Raw genomic sequence first — 17,824 nt, 5'->3', positions numbered from 1 at the left:
CTCAATTTGATAAAGTGGATCAGAAACCTGTAGAGAAAAAAATAAAGTTTAGCAGCTGCAACCATCAAAGAGTTGTGTTGACTCAAAATGATCTGTTAGTCAAAACTGCGGCCAAGTCTATCCTATCTGATTTGCAGCAAATAACCAATTGCTCATGTCCACTTTCCAAGAGCATATCCTTAATTCTGATGCTATATTTGAATACAGTATTTTTCACTTCCAGGCCTCCATAGCAGAGGCTCTGAGCACCCAAACAAAAGTAATTTTCACTCATGACAATCGGACATTTTTCTGAGCCAGCCTGAAAAATGCACAATGACAAAATAGAATGAGTCAAGAGGACCAAAAATTTTTCCCTGGTTGAGTTTATTTTCAGTTTACATTTTAGAAAAAGAATCCCAGGATTTTGCCTCCTGTATGTTTCCGTCTGGCCTCTTCATGGTCCATGATGCCAGCTGAGGTGGTCAGTACAATATATCTGCAGACAAAGAAGGCCAGAATTCACAATTTGTGTCAGTTCACTCCACACAACAAATACAAATGCATTTTAGAAAGTGTGAAAACAATGGGTTAAATCCCAATTTACATTCTTGTGTACTTTCCATGCTCAGAGACCAGCAGAATTTTTGATTTAAGGTCAGGGTTCATTCAACTCAAACATCACATTCAGCGGGACAAACAAAATAGTCAAATCCAGCCATAATAATGATAAAGGCTGCCAAAACATAACATTTTACACCAGATATTAATACGACTTAAATTAAATCAAGGTTTCCCAAAGCCAAGTTTCAAGACCATATGCCAGTCAAAGGATGACTCTTCAAACTAAATACAACTTAAGTAAATGAAAAATGACTTGTAAATTGAACAATTTGTAACATTCCAAAGTGTTGGTTAAACTTAAATTATAATCTTACAGCTTTGCAAAAAACACCATGTCATGGCTGTAGCCTCCTCCAAGTTACCATCTAACTCAACTGACATTTTCCATAACAGTATAAGATAGACCAATGGCTGCTCAGATGAATACAGTAATACTAAATAAAGCGGAGCAACAGTAGGACTCCAGCTCATGTGCAGCTTGACTAACGACGCATAGAAATGACAGTGAAACACTAAACTTAAAATCATGGATGAGAAAAATGTCCTGCATCTGAGCATTAGAAGAAAAAAAAAATCTGGGGCAAAGTTGAAGTGCTATCATATGTAGAAATCCTTTTTCTAATTATCGGATAATGCAATGGAATATAAGGCCTGTTTGTTGTCTTTAAGTGTGATGCATAGTCCTTGTGCACACTGCATTACAACAGATAGCAGGGTTAGGATGAGTCTACAATTCTCAATATAATGAAGAGACCAATCGTTTTTCAAGTGTGTCCAGGAATTCACAAATATACATTTGAAATGCAGAAATTGGGGGTGGAATGTTTTTTTTTTTTTTAAATGTATGTCCAAACACTTCAATTTGGTCCATAAGACATGCACATAATTTGGACACCCTTTAATTAAACCATGAAAACTTTTGTGACCCAGCCCCCTATAAGAATCGGAATACATAATTTGTAACCGGGCGTAAAATAAGGAAACGAAATTGCTCAAATTCAAACAATGCCCAACCCCGACTAAGGTGTCTCGATGACCACCTTGTTTCATGAGCATATGAGATACAAGCAAGCAGCAAGCCAGCCTTCACAAAGTACACAGCACAGGACTGCATGATTATGGTCAAAATAATCGTCGCAATTATTTGGATCAATATTGTCATCACACTTATTCTTTCTTAGGGAAAAACCTACTGTTACTGCATTATATTTTAACAGATTTCCAAAGTCAAAACTCAACACTATTTTGCATAGACATTAACTGCCAATAGAGTGAATAGTTTACGCAGATCTGCCTTTTGTGAAAGTACTTATATACTTCCCTTGCATGCTATTTACATTATGTAAGTTTCCTGCACTAGCTAGCAAAATGATGGAAATTTCGTCACGGTGCAACTAATAAAGGTTAACTAGTAGTTATTAATAATGAGATGACGCCACCGTGACAATTCAACATCCGGAACAATTGGTGTTACAGCTGTTAAAGAGTTTAGCATTGAGTAATTCCTTCCAAAAATACAGTTTTCATAACCTTTGACAGCTCCACATCACTATTTGAGTCTAGATTCACATTTTGCACTTCATGAAAGAAATGCAAAACTGAATCACAATGTTTTTCTTTTAACTGAAGCACACAATGTTCCAAAATGTGTTGCCGAGCTCAACAAACGCGTGACAATGCGATTGAGTCCTCACCAAAAAGTGCAAAGTCAAGTGAATCTCAGTTGCTTGGTGTGGGAACAGCAAAGATGAATAGAGAAATATTGCATGTGCAGAAGACAAAATGGCAAAGCTGTGGGAGCATTTCATACTGAACTGCAAGGCGAACACCAGTTTGTTGCAACACGGACCAATTCGTCATACTAACATTTTCTCTCCTTACTCACCTAACGTTAGCCCTTGATATTCTCGTTAACTGAGTACCCTTGAATTTGTGTATTATTACGAAGGTGACAAGGAGCATATCACGCAACCATTGTAACCTTAGTCACTTACACGCAGGGTAGGAGCAGCTGACATGTTCATTTTAATCTAACCTTGAACATTGCTTTAACTGTCAATTTTCATGATCGAACATTCATACGGTCCCTAAGAGTGTACAAACAGCATTTGATGAGAGAAAGCAGATGAAAGTGGATGAAAGTCCTCATTCGACAAATCAGTGGAAATGATTCAGTCACGTGAATCAGTAGCAAAGCTTTTCGCTCTCACAATAGAGCAACTTTTTTTCAACAGTTTAGCAGTGTAACAAGTGGCTGAATTGAAACAATGGCCCTCAACAGACCGCATGTATAGTTTTTTAGGTGGGCAACCTGAATATGACAGACCACCTATTTTTGCGCTCGTTTCCCAAATGTGGTCAGTTTAGAAGCAAAACTAAGAGAATGGAAGATACCATTTAGATCAGGGGTACCCCATGTGTCCATCGCGATCTACCAGTCAATCTCAGAGGCAGTTATGGTTGATCGCGGCTGCATATACCCCACCAAATAAGACAGCCCGTGATACATCTTGTCACTTGATTCAGGTGTGGCCAATGTCGATCACGCGGGTAGATTGCCATTTGGTTTGACCAATCATGGCCTCTTCTGACATATTTGCACATCCGTACAAAAGCGTTCTTTAGTAAGCAGGGTTCTTATTTACCATACATCTCTTGCTTTCTCAATGGCAGTCCCTGAAGAGTCCATAACTACAGCAAATTGTCTCTTGAGAATGTTTTTGAATAACTATCAAGTCACTTATTCTAAAAAAAAAAAAAAAAAAAAACATCCTGTGGTGTGGTCGCATTTATTACACAAGATTTGAACCCCTTTGCTGTGGTCCAAATATGATGTAAGGTTTGGTCACTCAAAACAATGCTCAAGCCATGTCATATTGTGCCAATGAATGTTTCACTAACATTTATATTGCAATCCGTCTCTCATAACGTAACAAAAGATCCGTGTGCGAAATGTGTCGATGTGCGCCTCGTACTGCTGCGTCGCTTCTCCAGCGAAGCGCACGGGCTCCCAGACGGCAGCGACTCTGAAGAACGCTGCCACCATGCAGTACTCAGGCGCGTGCGACGACAACGCAGTAAAGCGCCCCGACTGAACGGTGTTCTTCATCGCGTACTGCGGCGTCAATGAACAACCCCCTAAAGCAGCACGGCTCAGCTCCGTGATAAGCCACCTTTAAGCCAAAAATGAGCCACACCAGCCGGCTCCGATGAGCCGTGATGCCTCATCTCCGCTGCAGAAGTGGATCGGACGGGAGGCGATTTGGCCATGATCGCATATTATTTGAATATTGCTCCAAACAATAGTGTAATATTGCCCCGGTAACTTCACTCGGTTGTGTGGTGTTTTCTTTTTTGAAAAGAGCTTCCATGTCAGAAGGGGCGTGTTCATCTCCCATAGGGTGCACCGCGTGTTTTAATTGGCAAACGTCCGGGTGACATCACGGACAGAGGATGCAGCCAATATGGCGACCACTTGGATGTCGTAGAATGAGACTTCTGCAACATTGCGCATGGGTGACACGCTCTCCGCTCATTTATTTTTTCATATAGACATTGAAGTGAGTAATGTTATATGTATTTTTCACTACAATATCTATTTTAGAATGTTTATAGGGATGACACATGGCCTTTAAGTAACAGTTGGATATAGCCAATGTCAACTGGTCATGCGCGCATAGTTGGCTGCAGGATTACACAATCAACCCATACAGTATCAAACTAATAACAAATAGTATTTGGTGTCTACATTTTTTACATGCACCTGATAAGTAGTGCAATGCATTGCCAAGGATGCGATTCTCACCCAAACTGTCTTGAGGGTAAAAGGTTGTTCTGCCACTTTTCTAGATCCTTGAGCTGGAGATCAAAACGTGGACTGATCACACCACACTGAGAACGGGGGGAAAAGCACAAAAGACTTAACTGGAGAAGCAGTCCAAAAATAAATTGAACTTGGTAGTTGGTTTGTATTTTGATGGGCAAAGAAGTCAGAAAGCCACAGTCATTAAGCTAATAACTTCAGAGTGTGATTTTGGGAATTGGCTCAATGAAAAGTGAGTCAAAAACATTACCTTGTTCAGTCTTCCTGTGAGATTGACGACTATTTTCCCAGCTCTATGGTCATCAATGATCTCAAACTCACCAATGTAACCTGGAAGAATGTCAATATGAAAATCCCAGCAACGTATCCTCAGAAGTCTGACTAACAGGCATGACGGTCATATTTTTCTAAGCATGGGAACCCACATGTAATGAACACCTACCGTGCTTCATCATGACGGTTAGGAAGCGCACAATGACCTTGGAACAGGGCCTGATGAGGACCTGGCGTTTCCCGCGCTTCTCAGCATTGTTGATGCACTTAAGAGCATCTGCGAGAACGTTCATGCGCACCATGATGCCTACAGAAAACAAAATGCTACATGAAACAAATATAGGATTCATATTTTCCATTCACTTAATACAAAAAAAGAAAAAAAAAGGATTGCTAAACATTGTGCATTTATACTAATGCCTTGGATAGGTTTCAGACTTGACCATTCCAACACTTTGCTAAACAACCGTATTTAAAAAAAAAAAAAAAACAGTACTGTGACAATGCTCATCATATTGCATGGAGTTACACACACCAAGTGCATAATTTGGAGGCGACAGTTTGATTGGAAGTCCACAACAAAATGTACTTATTTGTTTCACAGTCGTAATGTATGGTAAAACTTAAAAAGGTATATTTATTTGTGCAAATAATGACAGCAACAATAGCTCAACTTAAATGAAGACCTGATACCTCTCTTTTTTTTAGTTTTCTTCTTAACCAATTACAATAATAATTGAGCTTGAGCTTTCCAAAAAAGGAAGTTGCATTTAGTCATGTTTATTGTATTCTTCAGGTAGTGATGGGTATAATTACGTTTTCCATGAATCTACGATCCAATATCAATTCAAACGCAAACATTCTTGACATGAAACACGACCAACACACCCGCAGGCTTTGACGAATAACCAATGAAAGCAAATTTAAAGTATTTGCGTTGCAACTGCACTTCAATAGCAAAACTACTACGGTATAAACGTAAGCACATATATTTAGCTGGAAAGCCCACCACACCATGGCCCATCATAGGGCCAGTTTCCCAAACGCACTTCTAAGCTAGCTGTAGTTCGTTATGAGGTCCCTCTGAAGTACTCTTCGAAAATGGCCCAGTGAGTACAACTTTCGCGGCACACAAACCGCTTGCAAACAATCGTCTGTAGGAATCGAAATGCTATCTTCATTCCAAACCGTTTTCATGGGCGCCTATAAAGTAAGCACTGCTCGGCCCGAGCGGAACGGATGGCCAACAGAAAAAGGTCGCTCAAATGATGCACTGAAGTGATAAGAGTAACCATAACCACTTCAAAAAGTCATCATATAAACACACATCAACCATATTATCAAGGTGGAAGTATTAACGACAAGATGCACTCGATAATGACTAGATTCTACATTGCAATACTAAAAACACATCTCACCGGTTCTGCAATATGGCGGAAAGAGGAAGTAGAAGGTTGTTGCAATGCATTATGGGAAAGGTGCAACCGTCTTTTAACACGCACAAAATGCCCGTTTCGAATGTTCTCTACACCCAACTTCGCTTCATAATATTATTGTTAAAATTTATTTTCAGGCGTTTATTTTCAGGCGTTTATTTGCATTTTTAAAATATTGCTTCTATTCAGGAATTCTGGGAATACAAAGGTGTCTCCAATAATATAGTTAGCGCCTCTAAGTGGTGAGGATGAATAACTACATATATTGTAGTTTGGGGGGGGGGGCAGCGGGTAGAGCGATCCTTGGGTGAGAATTTACTGCACTTTGACACTATTTTCCCGTATTAAGATCAATAACTTTTCACTGCACCTCGTGATATACGTAAATCATCAAGCACTCCTGCAGATGAAGGGGACTGTTTTGGGAAGGGTGTGGAAAATAAAAATTCTTGGGATGACATGATACAACTTTCTGGAAGTCTCATTAAATACACACGGATGAAAATATGTAGAAGCTTCTCTGTGATTGCCAAATCAAGATACTTTTTAGGTAACAAATCACTCCACACTCCTTCCCTGATTTTACCGTACTTAAATTACTGCATTGGGGTGTGGAGCAAGCTGTACGAGAGTTCAGCTATGGCCACTCTTCATACTGGGAGGGGGAAGAGCCAGTAGAATGGTCCAAAAGGTGGGTTACATTCGCCACACCAACCTATTATTTATAAAATCTAAAAGAAATAATAATAATAATAATCTTGTAGGATTTCAAACAGCACTACTAATTTACAGAGCCAGTAACAATTTCTTGTCACGCAACATACGGAAAAGGGGGGCAAGAGTATACATTAAGGGATGTGACAAATTTTAGGATCCAAAAATGCAGAGCTACTTTTCTAAATAATAAAATGCTGAATGACAATATTTTTTTAAATCTGCAGATTAAATATTTGAGACCACGTAAAAGACTGAGTGTAGAGCTGAAGACAATGTAATGAAACCATGTCCAAGTATCCATCCATCCATCCATCCATCCATCCATTCATTTTCTTAGCCACTTATCCTCACGAGGGTCACGGGAGTACTGGAGGCAGGGGGCGGGGCACAGGCTGAACTGGTTGCCAGCCAATCGCAGGGCACATAGAGACAAACAGCTGCACTCACAATCACATCTAGGGGCAATTGGAATGGGAGGAAACCGGAGTGCCCAGAGAAAACCCATGCAGGCACGGGGAGAACATGCAAATTCCACACAGTCGAGTCCGGGATTGAATAAGGGACCTCAGAACTCTGAGGCCCACGCTTTCCAACTGAGCCACCATGCCGCCTTCCATTATCCAAGTCGCTCATCCTCACAAGGGTCACAGGAAAGCTGGAGCCTATCCCAGCTAGCTTCAGGCAAAAGGCGGACTACACCCTGAACTGGTCGCCCGTCAGTCGCATCATCACTGAGCAGGAATCGATGCCATGCTGCCCGCACGAAAGGCAGGCCTGTGTAACACTACAGCATCAGTGACTTTACTGTCCAAATATCAAATAGATTTTAAACAAAAATAAACATTTGCAAAACATGGGGCAGAAGTAATTCCAATATAGGTGGCACGGTGGGGCAACTGGAAAGCGTTGGCCTCACTCTTCTGATGTCCAGGGTTCAAAACTGGCCACACCTGTGTGTAGTTTGCATGTTCTTCCCTAGTGCCTGCGTAGGCTTTCTCTAGCCACTCCAGTTTCCTCCCACATCCCAAAAACATGCAACATTAATTAGACACCCTAAATTGCCCCTTGGCGTGATTGTGATTGTGACTGTTGTCTGTGTCCATGTGCCCTGCGATTGGCTGTTCAGGGTGTTCCCCGCCTCCTGCCCGTTGACATCTGGGATAGGCTCCAGCACTTCCTGCGACCCTCGTGAGGATAAGCAGCAAAAAAAGATGGATGGCTAGATGAAAAATAAATAAAAGTATATGTATATTATACAGATATGTATTTTTTATATTTTTTGTGGAAGCTGTTGATTTTTCTTTCTTTTCAGTTATAACTTAGACATTGCTGATTTGTATTGTCATCTATAGAAATAAGGGTGTACATAGTATTCACTATTTCTTTTATATATATATATATAAAGTTACATAAGATTATAATGAAATAGAAATCAGGGAAGGAGTAAAGAAGTTTTCACATCTTCCTCCTGTTATTTGTATATGTACAATTTAACCTTATTTTTAGTTTACTTCAATCTTAAATTGCTCTGTTTGAAATCACTTTGTTCAAAATAAGGAATTTGATCAATCTATCAATATGTTAAGAACGTTTTATGCGGGGTGGGGGGGGGGGCAAAGAGTAATTAGCACATCTGCCTCACCTGTCTGAAATTAGGGGTTTGATTCTGGGGGTCTTCTGCAGGTAAAACCCACATACCAAAACCACGCATGCTTGGTCGGTTACTTGACAGTATGGATGTGAGTTTGAATGGTTATTTGCCTGTATGTGCAGTGCAATAGGTTGGCGACCAGTGCACAGTGTACCTGTCATCTGAAGTCAGCTGGAAAAGCCTCCTACTTTTATGTATATATATGCAAAGAGAAGAATGTCACAGCAGCATATTACACAAAACACAGTATGCAGTGAGCAAAGAAGGACCTTATTTTAATTTTGTTTTGAAAACACTGACGTGGTTTGCATTTTTTTTTCCAAAGAACACACTGATTTATTTTCATAAAATCTTTATTGGAATCATTATTTGACTGAATCATAATACCCTTGTAATGCAAATAATGGAAAACAAGCATAGGAAAGACATTATAATGCAGTAAAATATGTGTACATAAATATGTGAGCATTGCCTTGTTGGCTATTGATAAGTCACACAAACAAGAATTAGTCAGCGTGTTGCAGCTGCATGTGTAAAGTTTAGAGTAGGTAGAAATTTTATGTCCGTTCGATAGATTTTAAATATCATCTATGCTAAATCAAACAATAACCGGTAGATTGGAGGATTAGATATATGGAACAGTGGAGCGTCTGATTAGGGTGTTGGCCTTACAATTCTGAGGACTGCGGTTCAAATCCCAGCATCCCCCTATGTGGAGTTTGCATGTTCTCCCCGTGCCTGCGTGGGTTTTCTCCGGGCACTCCGATTTCCTTCCACATCCCAAAAACATGCATTGATTGGAGACTCTAAATTGCCCTGGGTGTGATTGTCAGTTCAAATGTTGTCTGTCTCTATGTGCCCTGCGATTGGTTTGAAACCATTTCAGGGTGTGCCCCACCTCATGCCCCAAGTTAGGCTCCAGCACTCCCGCGACCCTTCTGAGGATAAGTGGCTCAGAAAACGGATGGATGGATACACAAACACTCTATGCCATGATAGTAAAAAAAAAAAAAAAAGTACAAAATGTTGACACTCACTTCCACCATACTCATTCAAAGCTTGTTTTGTCTGCCCATTGATAGAACTTGAAACACTTACCCTGTTCTGTACTAATTTAAAGGAGAAAATGAGGTGGAAAAACTTTGAGACTGAGGTCTAAAGGTCGACATGCGGCATATACTGGCATGACAGATGTTTGTGTTTGTTTCTTTCTTTCTTTTTACTAATTTAACATCTCACTATGCCTCTCGTTTGTACTTTTAATGTTAGCCACCATTGCTGCCCATGCCTGTAAGGACATCTCCATCTCTTTTAGGATTTAAGCCCAGCTTCCGAAGGTCAAGGCCCATGGCTGCCAACATCTGGAGCAAGGTGAGCTCCTGTTGGGTTGCCTGGTCCACCAAGATGGGGCAGGTTGGATTACACTGAGGCCAATGGCAACCATCAACCAGGTGGAATGGACAGCCTTTGGCTGGAGTTCTGTTGTTACGAGTGGCTTCCAAGCTCCTATCCCAGCAGTGCAGGGCCCGTGGGAGAGAAGTGCCTCGAACTTGGAAAGTCATCCAGTTGCTAAAAACACATACCACAGTCAATAAATGGAGACAAATAAAGACAAAAGTGAGTAGCGATAACTTATAAGGTATCAATGTCCATGTCTAGTTAGTAGGAACAAACATTCTTTAATTAGTCCAGGCTTATAAAAATGTGTACTGTGTCATTGTCAAGTCAAGTCCAATCATACCTTTTGGTAATCACTGTATGAGAGAGGCAGGAAGGAGCAAATACCGCTCTAAAGAATCACAAAAACACAAAATAGCCTGTCATTTTTAGGGTCATTGGCTAAATTATATTAGGATACATTGAAGTTTTCATTGGGAACATACGTGACGTCTCTCAAGGAGTTTTTCAACTCTCTGCCGAGGTTCTGAACATACTGCCACTGTTCATTGCTCATGTGCTGTCCTCCAATGTAGATGTTCTCCACCCTCAACTGTTCCTCATCAAACAGCCACTGGACAACAAATAGAGGGGCTGCAGAGAAAATAACAGGTACAAAAATGGCAACTGTCATTTCTGCAGAAAAGTAATGCTGAGAAATGCTATGACGGTGCTAAAATGCTTGAGGACTGGATAGACATCAGTGCATGACAACTATCATTTTGCTTTTCTGTCCAAAAACCTACCGTTGGTCTTTCTGTGGAACGTATTGTCTTTAGAAATGTTTGGACTGAGAAACCCAATACCTTACATCCGTCTTGCACAAGTTCTTCATTTTGTTCTTTACACTAGTTTGAATATGTGATGATAATGAATAGCAACAAAAGTACACAATTCAAAAGAGAAATCAAATCAATTAATGTCTATGAGGGATTGAAGAAAAATAACACATTTGTAATTTGCCACCCACGGGGAGAATGTATTGACAACTTTGCAAAACATAAAAATAATTAGCGGAGCAAACTGAATCTGCTATTGACAGGTTTTGGAGGCCACTTGCAGGTCAATGTAGAATACAGTTTATATCCAAAGAAGCACTGCCACTCCTCCCCTTTCTTGTAGAGGCGGCGACACCTATCAGGCACCACACCATTCCACAACCTGAGAAACAACACACAACATACATTGCTTAATCTTTGATATTGTGTATAGATACACACAGCCAGACAGACAGCTTGGATGGTTTTACCTTAGGCCGACCTTGATAGCGTCTTCAGGTGAGCAGGTAACTGTTTCGGGACAATTCGGTGATCTCTGGTGTTTACTTTCGAGAAACCAGCCAGAGTCCACCAGACCTCGGACCTGTGCCTCTGCACCAAGTTGCTGCAGATAATTAGCCACTCTCTCAATATTCAGCAAGACTCCTGTACCCCCGGCACTGCAAGAAGATTTGAATTACCACGACATGGCCTTGAGAGAAAAAACAAAGAAACTATAATCTACATTATTTGCTTGGTATCATATCTAATCGATGGAGATGCCAACTTCATCCATTTTTGTACTACTTGTCCAGTACACTTTCAAGGGTCAGGAGCTGGAACCTATCTTTGCAAACGTGTGAAAGACAAAACCACACACTGAACTGATCAATAGTCAATCACAAGGCAGTTGTGAATGGGGTTATGACTGTGAATCACTACATTACCACTAGTCCAACATGCCAACTATCAAATGGAAATTCAAACTAACATTGGATTACGTGGCTGGGACTAAGTTAGACTCAAAGGGCTCCAACATTTGGTCAATGTTCAAAGTTGGCTGTCAAGATCATGATGGTCAAAAGTGTTCTGATAATGATTCAGAAGTTGATTTGTGTACAAAAAGTCCAGTCAGTATCACAGATTGAGCAGTGAAATTATCTTACCTTGCGCCAGACAACAAAACAACCTTGGCCTGCTTGATTCCTTTGGGAATAAGGTCTTTGATGACCTCTCGGATGATGAGAGATCCCATGAAAGCATACTCGGCTGATGAAAAAAAAATACAGTGAATGCAGGTAAGGTACACACATGCTATGGTTATTAATGACTAAATATTTTTTTCTCTGTCTGTAGGGACATACTTGCATTTGCATTTGCATTTCTATTCTGTTCTTTCTCCCTCCCTAGTCGTTGTTTTGGAGGAGGAGGACTCAAAGCAGGCCCAGTGCCACTCCAAACATCACTGGAGCAGTATGGGATGACTCTACAGCAAAGGACAAATTCACTGATTATATCACTATCTGTAAACCATCCCATAGTTATTCAAACACGCGATTATAGAGATTCTTACACAATATTTGTGTTGTGCCAATAAGGATTCTCTGCTACTTGAGTTGACAGTATGCCATGTCCTGTAAACCAAGCAATCAGTTCTTAAACAGAGCTCCTCATCTCCCATTAAACATTCAAATAAGAAGATTGTTTACAGGAGTGTGGATGACTGAATACTGTCCGATAAGTTGACTTACCACTTTTTGTGAGGGGCCAACCAGATGAGCTCATTAGTCTGGGGATATTTTGGTATCTGGAATCACAGGTCTCTTTACTGTAGCAGCACCAGCCGCCTAAAAATGGGGAAGACTAATATGAAACATTCGTGCACAGAATGAGAACCAAATGCTTCTTCATCATTAACATCTGAGTGATGAATTGGGAGTTACAAGGCAATGAATGCATCTCTAGCCCTGACTCATGCCTGTATCCTTCAATTTGATATTGCTATCAATGCTGTCTCAGAACTTGACTGTTGCATTTACAAAATATTTGCCATAGTCTAAAAATTGCACATTTTCTAAATCAATTTCTTAACTTATTCCACTAGGGTGTATTTATAATATACACATCAGGTGAATTATATGAGACCTCTTGAAGAAACATCTGTGATATTTCCATCTGAAATAGAGTGAAGTCAGACAGCAACCAAAGAAGGAGAAAAACAGAAGATGACATTCCCATCTAAATTCCAAAGGGGGCATCAACGCCCAAACAAGCTGACCTCTGGGGGCCCAAATTAACCAGAGTGTTTTTGAAATACTCACCTTCCAGAAATAACAGCCATCTGCGGCTTCCTCTGATCTCTTTTAGGTAAAATCTGTAGAACCCCAAATAGTTCTAAATGAGTCAAAATAAGCATCATTATCCAGCATCTTAAATTTCAGTTTATTCTAGTTGTTATAATCCCTCAAAGGAAATTGCATTAACACTGTGCTGTGTATTAACAGAATATATTGGAAATATAAGTGAGATTGTATTTGAAAAGGGTCATCTTACCCAGCTGGTGTTCCATCATTACATGTAACGTGCGGGTTCTTAAGAAAGTGCAGCCTCATTTCGTCAGCATCATCCCTGGTAGATTCGCTTCCAGTGGTACCTCCAGTAGCTCGATTATTTGAAATACTCGCAGCAGAGAGAACAGCCTCGGGTAACACCTGGATGCCATTCGCTGCTTGGTTCCCTTGTGAGGATTTCTTGGTGGTCTGAACTTTTGTATTCCTACACAAGTTCTCCCGCAGCAAAAGCAAGAAAGTAATCTGGCCAAGTATCCTCATATCTGCTGATGATATACTGCAATAATGAATTCATTCACAATTATTCTTTAACTGCACAATACAATCTGATGTAAACTTGAAATGTGAAGAGGACATACCTATTTTAAAAATAAGCAAAGGAAGCTGCTGAAGTTTGCCAGAAGTTGGCCAGATGATGAGATCTCTGGTAGCAGGTGTAAGACGATGATGCCAGTCCTGAATAGTAATGAAGATTGGACCATGTCTTGGTGAAGCCTGCAAATCATCGGTGAGCTTTATAGTGGCACCATATGGATCAGAGTTCCTCCCATTTTATCCTGAAGCTCCAACTGACGACACACATCAAGGGGAGGTACTGGACGAGGAGAAAAGATCTCCTTAGCACATTTCTTTGCACACATTGAACAGCAGAGCACTTTTCCATCTGCCCACTGCTCAAGAACATGCTTCTCCGCCTGCCCCCCGCGTCATTTTCTTTCTTCCCCCTCTTTCCCCTCATCGTCCTCTGGTTGCTCCACTGCCCAACACTCGCGTCGGCGCTGGACATAATTTCTCCTTGATAAAAGATTAAAATTTAAAGACAGAAAATGAAATACCTGTATTTCTTCTTAATCCCAAATGTATTTTAAAAAAAAGGGATATTGTTGTGTTTAAATTGTTATGGATGCAAGCAGCCATCAATTCATTATGTTTTACAGGAGTTAATTCTGTGCTAGGCAGAAAAAGGCAAGTATGCACATTAAATTGATTTTTCTGTAGATGAATATGTGACCATCTGAAACTATATATAAAATGGCATTCATAATTATCTGTCTTAATCTCAAATTTTGGTTACATTTGAGTATATGAGAAGGGCAACACATTAGAAAGAACTAGCAGAATGTTGCAGTGGAGTTCTTACCCCCACCTCCACCTCAAAAAAGGTTGTCAATTCTACTGTTAAATAATGGTATAAACTTTGTCTGTAAACGTGCAAATGGGGCATTATTATCTTTGAAATTTCTTGATTGTGTCCTCATTACATTTTGCAGGTGTATCAGATATGCTCACATAGAACATTCTGGCTGACCGTGTTTAGCATATGACACTTTTATGTTGGTAGAATTTGAAATAGAGATTCCATTTTTTTCTGAGACGTGTGTACTGTAAAGTTCAACATTTCTTTCTGTGATTTTGATTGAGACGTTTTAATAATAGTTTCATAAGGGTTTTACCTGCGGCTGTGTTTCGATCCAGGTCTGGAGCCGGCAGACTCTTGGAGAGTGTGTTTGATGAAGACAGACAGACTGTTTGAAACTGATCCCCTGCTGTACCCATGGGATGACTCTATGGTGACATAGTGCTGATCATGAGCCTTGGGGTTCTGAAATTCTCATCAATGAAATGCACACCATCCTAAGATCCCAATCACAGTAAATGATGGATGCCTGAAAGGCCAAGTATAAAAAACTTTGTATGGGACTATGGGGGCTGAAGGGAATGCAGGGTTGTTTGAACAGTGAGGCACACAAAAAATGTAAATGTTACAATAATAAACATTCAAGCTACGCCCTGCTTGAAAGGTCTGCAATTCTCCCAGATTCAAAATTCAAGACATGATTGAAGCCTCCACAGATGAGAATGACAGTATTGGTAATTATTACCATTGTAATCAAACAGTGAGCAGCCTGTTTTTAGATAATCAAGACCAAGACCAAAAACAAGACTGAAAGGTTGGCCATTATTGTTCTGGCAGGGGGGAAAAAAAATGAATTTTTGACTTATTTTCAAGCATTCCTGCAATTTCAAACGATGGCCAGAAAGAAAACAAAGCCACTAGAATACAGTATGTGTGTGAGATCATATCACCTAAATGCAGTAAAAAAGGACCCTAAAGACATCACTGTATTGAATTTGAGCTCCTAAGCTGAACAATTCTTCATTCCTTCAGTTGTCTAGACCATCTTCTAATAAATCAGAGCAAAAATCTGTTTAACAGATCCCCCAAATAGCTGAAAAAAATGAAAGAAGCTGCTGAAAATCTATCAGCATTTCACCAGAAAATCACAGATGGCATTGCTGCTATTCAGTCCCTCTATCTTTTTTTTTTTAACTCAACCACACGTCAAGCTCTTTTGTTGGTGAAATAATGTGTCAAAACGGTAATTATTGGCCTCTTAATGCTTTATGCATGTTTGCTGTTTTGGGTTCAATTTGGCACTGGACCAACATCACATGAATTCTAGGCATATTTAATAGATACGATGTACACGGTAGTTCACACATTGGTATCATTTAAACTGCAGCAAAATGGCCTGGAGAGAAATACTGGGTTTCAGCAAGCTTGGGGTAAAATAATAATAATTAAAATAAAATATAAAAACAGGCTCTAAGTGGAATTGTGTTGTCACCCTCTAAGACTGATGGATCTACGAGCTATAAAGAGGGTAGATTTTTTGGAAAAGTTTTGGGGCAACTAATTTAGTGAAAAAAAAAGGGATAAAAGCACTTTTTTCCGGAACCACTTACAACCACATTACCCAATACTAAACATAATTAGGCATAAATGCTACATTTACAATCAAATGTAATGTCAAAAGACTCATACCATGTGAAACATATGACAGAAGGATGGCAAATTTGTAATTATCATAGAGAGAAATGTGCTTTAGACTTTAAGAAAGATTCTAGAGACAGACTAAGACAAACTCTTTATTTGTCATGACAAAATCCTTTTGTGAAGCTTTGTAATGGATAATGACATATTAGCCAGTCTCTTTTTTTTGGGGGGGGGGGCAAAAATACTGAAAAATGGTATGTTGTTCACTTCATTCCGCAAATTCCTCAATTTACACGGCGTCTGGAGGCCTATAATTCCAGGCTGAACTCCGTAGTGGCTGGAGCGAGCCACTATTCTGACAGTGGGGGGGACACGCAACATGCTCCAATGAGCAGCTTTTAGATGTGCTTTGGGTATACGACGTGATGATTCAAAGGGGCCTTGTAGTCATGCAAAACTAGATGACCACCAGTGGTGCATTGTTTCATTAATGCATAACCAGCAAAAAAAAAAAAAACAGTAACTTACCTAAGTACATTTTACTACGGTATTTACACCAATGCAGTTGTGCTACCTTTAGATTCCCACAACTAAAGCATGCAGTGACATCATGCAAGAAGTAGGTATGCGCCAAGCATGCCAATTTGAAGAGTAAAATGTATAGTGTTTACTATATATAAAGTTGCCTGCATGGCTGAGTGTGGGTTTTTCCTGGAAGCACACATGCTGCTAGTTGACCCGCTTAAGCAAATGTTTGAGAAGCTTGAGTGAGTCTGTTGAAATGAACTGCGTTTCATTTCTGGGAGCCTCAAGTTGCATGCATGATTCTATACACAAATCAAATTTAAGATGACTTGATAGCATTCATGTTTATCACCCTCCGCTGTCATGTGGGAGGGCCTGTCAAATGTTATTGTCACAATGACAATCTTTTGTGACACATCCAAATAAAAGTACACTTGAATTAACTTGGGCTGATAATGTAACACTATTTTTAGTTTTAAAAATATGGCAAGTAATGGTGACTTTACGTTAGAAAAACACTATATGATAATTTTTATGTTACTTTGCAGCAGCTAGGACCTGAAAATGACTTATTGCTGTTGTATCATTTCCCCTCACTGGATGAATAAAGCGTCTCCCTGCCAAGCTGTAGGCATTATTTCAATGAGAAATGTCATACTGTCAAAGTATGTTTGTAAAGTGAATACACAAAGTTTACTGGAAGTGGGCCTATAGTGTGATCTCCTCTACCTGGCAACAACATTACCTGCACAATTTAATGAGATCCAATGCAAGAGCTGTGCAAAAAATGTTTTCATGAAGATGCAATTCCTCAGTTTTGATTGAAACTATTAGGTACAGTGCCTTGTGAAAGTATTCGGCCTGCTTGAACTGTTCAACATTTCACTACATTTCAGCCTTCAAACATAAAGGTATACAATTTTTTTTCTCAAGAATCAACATCAAGTGGGACACAATCGTGAAGTGGAACAAAATGTATTGTATACTTTAAACTTTTTTAACAAATAAAAACCTGAAAGTGGGGCGTGCAATATTATTCAGCCCCTTTACTTTCAGTGCAGCAAACTCACTCCAGAAGTTCAGGGAGGATCGGTCAAGATAACTTTTCAGGTTTTTATTTGTTAAATAAGTGTAAAATATTCAATAAATTTCATTCCACTTCACAATTGTGTCCTACTTGTTGAATCTTGACAAAGGTTTCATTTTATATCTTTACGTTTGAAGCCACAGCACAGTGGATCAGCTGGTAAAG

At 39.8% G+C, this 17,824-nt stretch overlaps 2 protein-coding genes across 3 annotated transcripts; both read right to left on the bottom strand.

The window, feature by feature from the left end:
- Positions 1-347: 347 nt before the first annotated feature.
- Positions 348-6,264, bottom strand: rps15a (ribosomal protein S15a). 2 transcript variants are annotated; one of them, XM_061830843.1, is made up of 5 exons: positions 6,118-6,264; positions 4,869-5,006; positions 4,677-4,756; positions 4,409-4,494; positions 348-478 (listed from the first exon to the last, which is right to left on the bottom strand). In XM_061830843.1, exons 2-5 carry the CDS (start codon positions 4,999-5,001, stop codon positions 385-387), a joined length of 393 nt encoding a protein of 130 aa, XP_061686827.1. In that variant the 5' UTR covers positions 5,002-5,006; positions 6,118-6,264; the 3' UTR covers positions 348-384. The 2 variants fall into 2 exon arrangements, with proteins under 2 accessions (XP_061686827.1, XP_061686828.1); XM_061830844.1 differs by lacking the exon at positions 6,118-6,264 and adding an exon at positions 5,749-5,887.
- Positions 6,265-9,057: 2,793 nt separating this feature from the next.
- Positions 9,058-13,738, bottom strand: notum2 (notum pectinacetylesterase 2). Its single transcript, XM_061830226.1, has 12 exons — positions 13,628-13,738; positions 13,252-13,545; positions 13,020-13,072; positions 12,450-12,545; positions 12,272-12,332; positions 12,063-12,184; positions 11,865-11,967; positions 11,190-11,378; positions 11,001-11,101; positions 10,387-10,534; positions 10,245-10,292; positions 9,058-10,072 (listed from the first exon to the last, which is right to left on the bottom strand). Exons 2-12 carry the CDS (start codon positions 13,527-13,529, stop codon positions 9,769-9,771), a joined length of 1,503 nt encoding a protein of 500 aa, XP_061686210.1. The 5' UTR covers positions 13,530-13,545; positions 13,628-13,738; the 3' UTR covers positions 9,058-9,768.
- Between the last annotated feature and the right edge of the window lie 4,086 nt (positions 13,739-17,824).

The sequence above is a fragment of the Syngnathoides biaculeatus genome, chromosome 9, assembly GCF_019802595.1.
Source record: "Syngnathoides biaculeatus isolate LvHL_M chromosome 9, ASM1980259v1, whole genome shotgun sequence".
Classification (NCBI taxonomy): Eukaryota; Metazoa; Chordata; class Actinopteri; order Syngnathiformes; family Syngnathidae; genus Syngnathoides; species Syngnathoides biaculeatus.
This window is presented reverse-complemented; position numbering and strand designations above follow the sequence as displayed.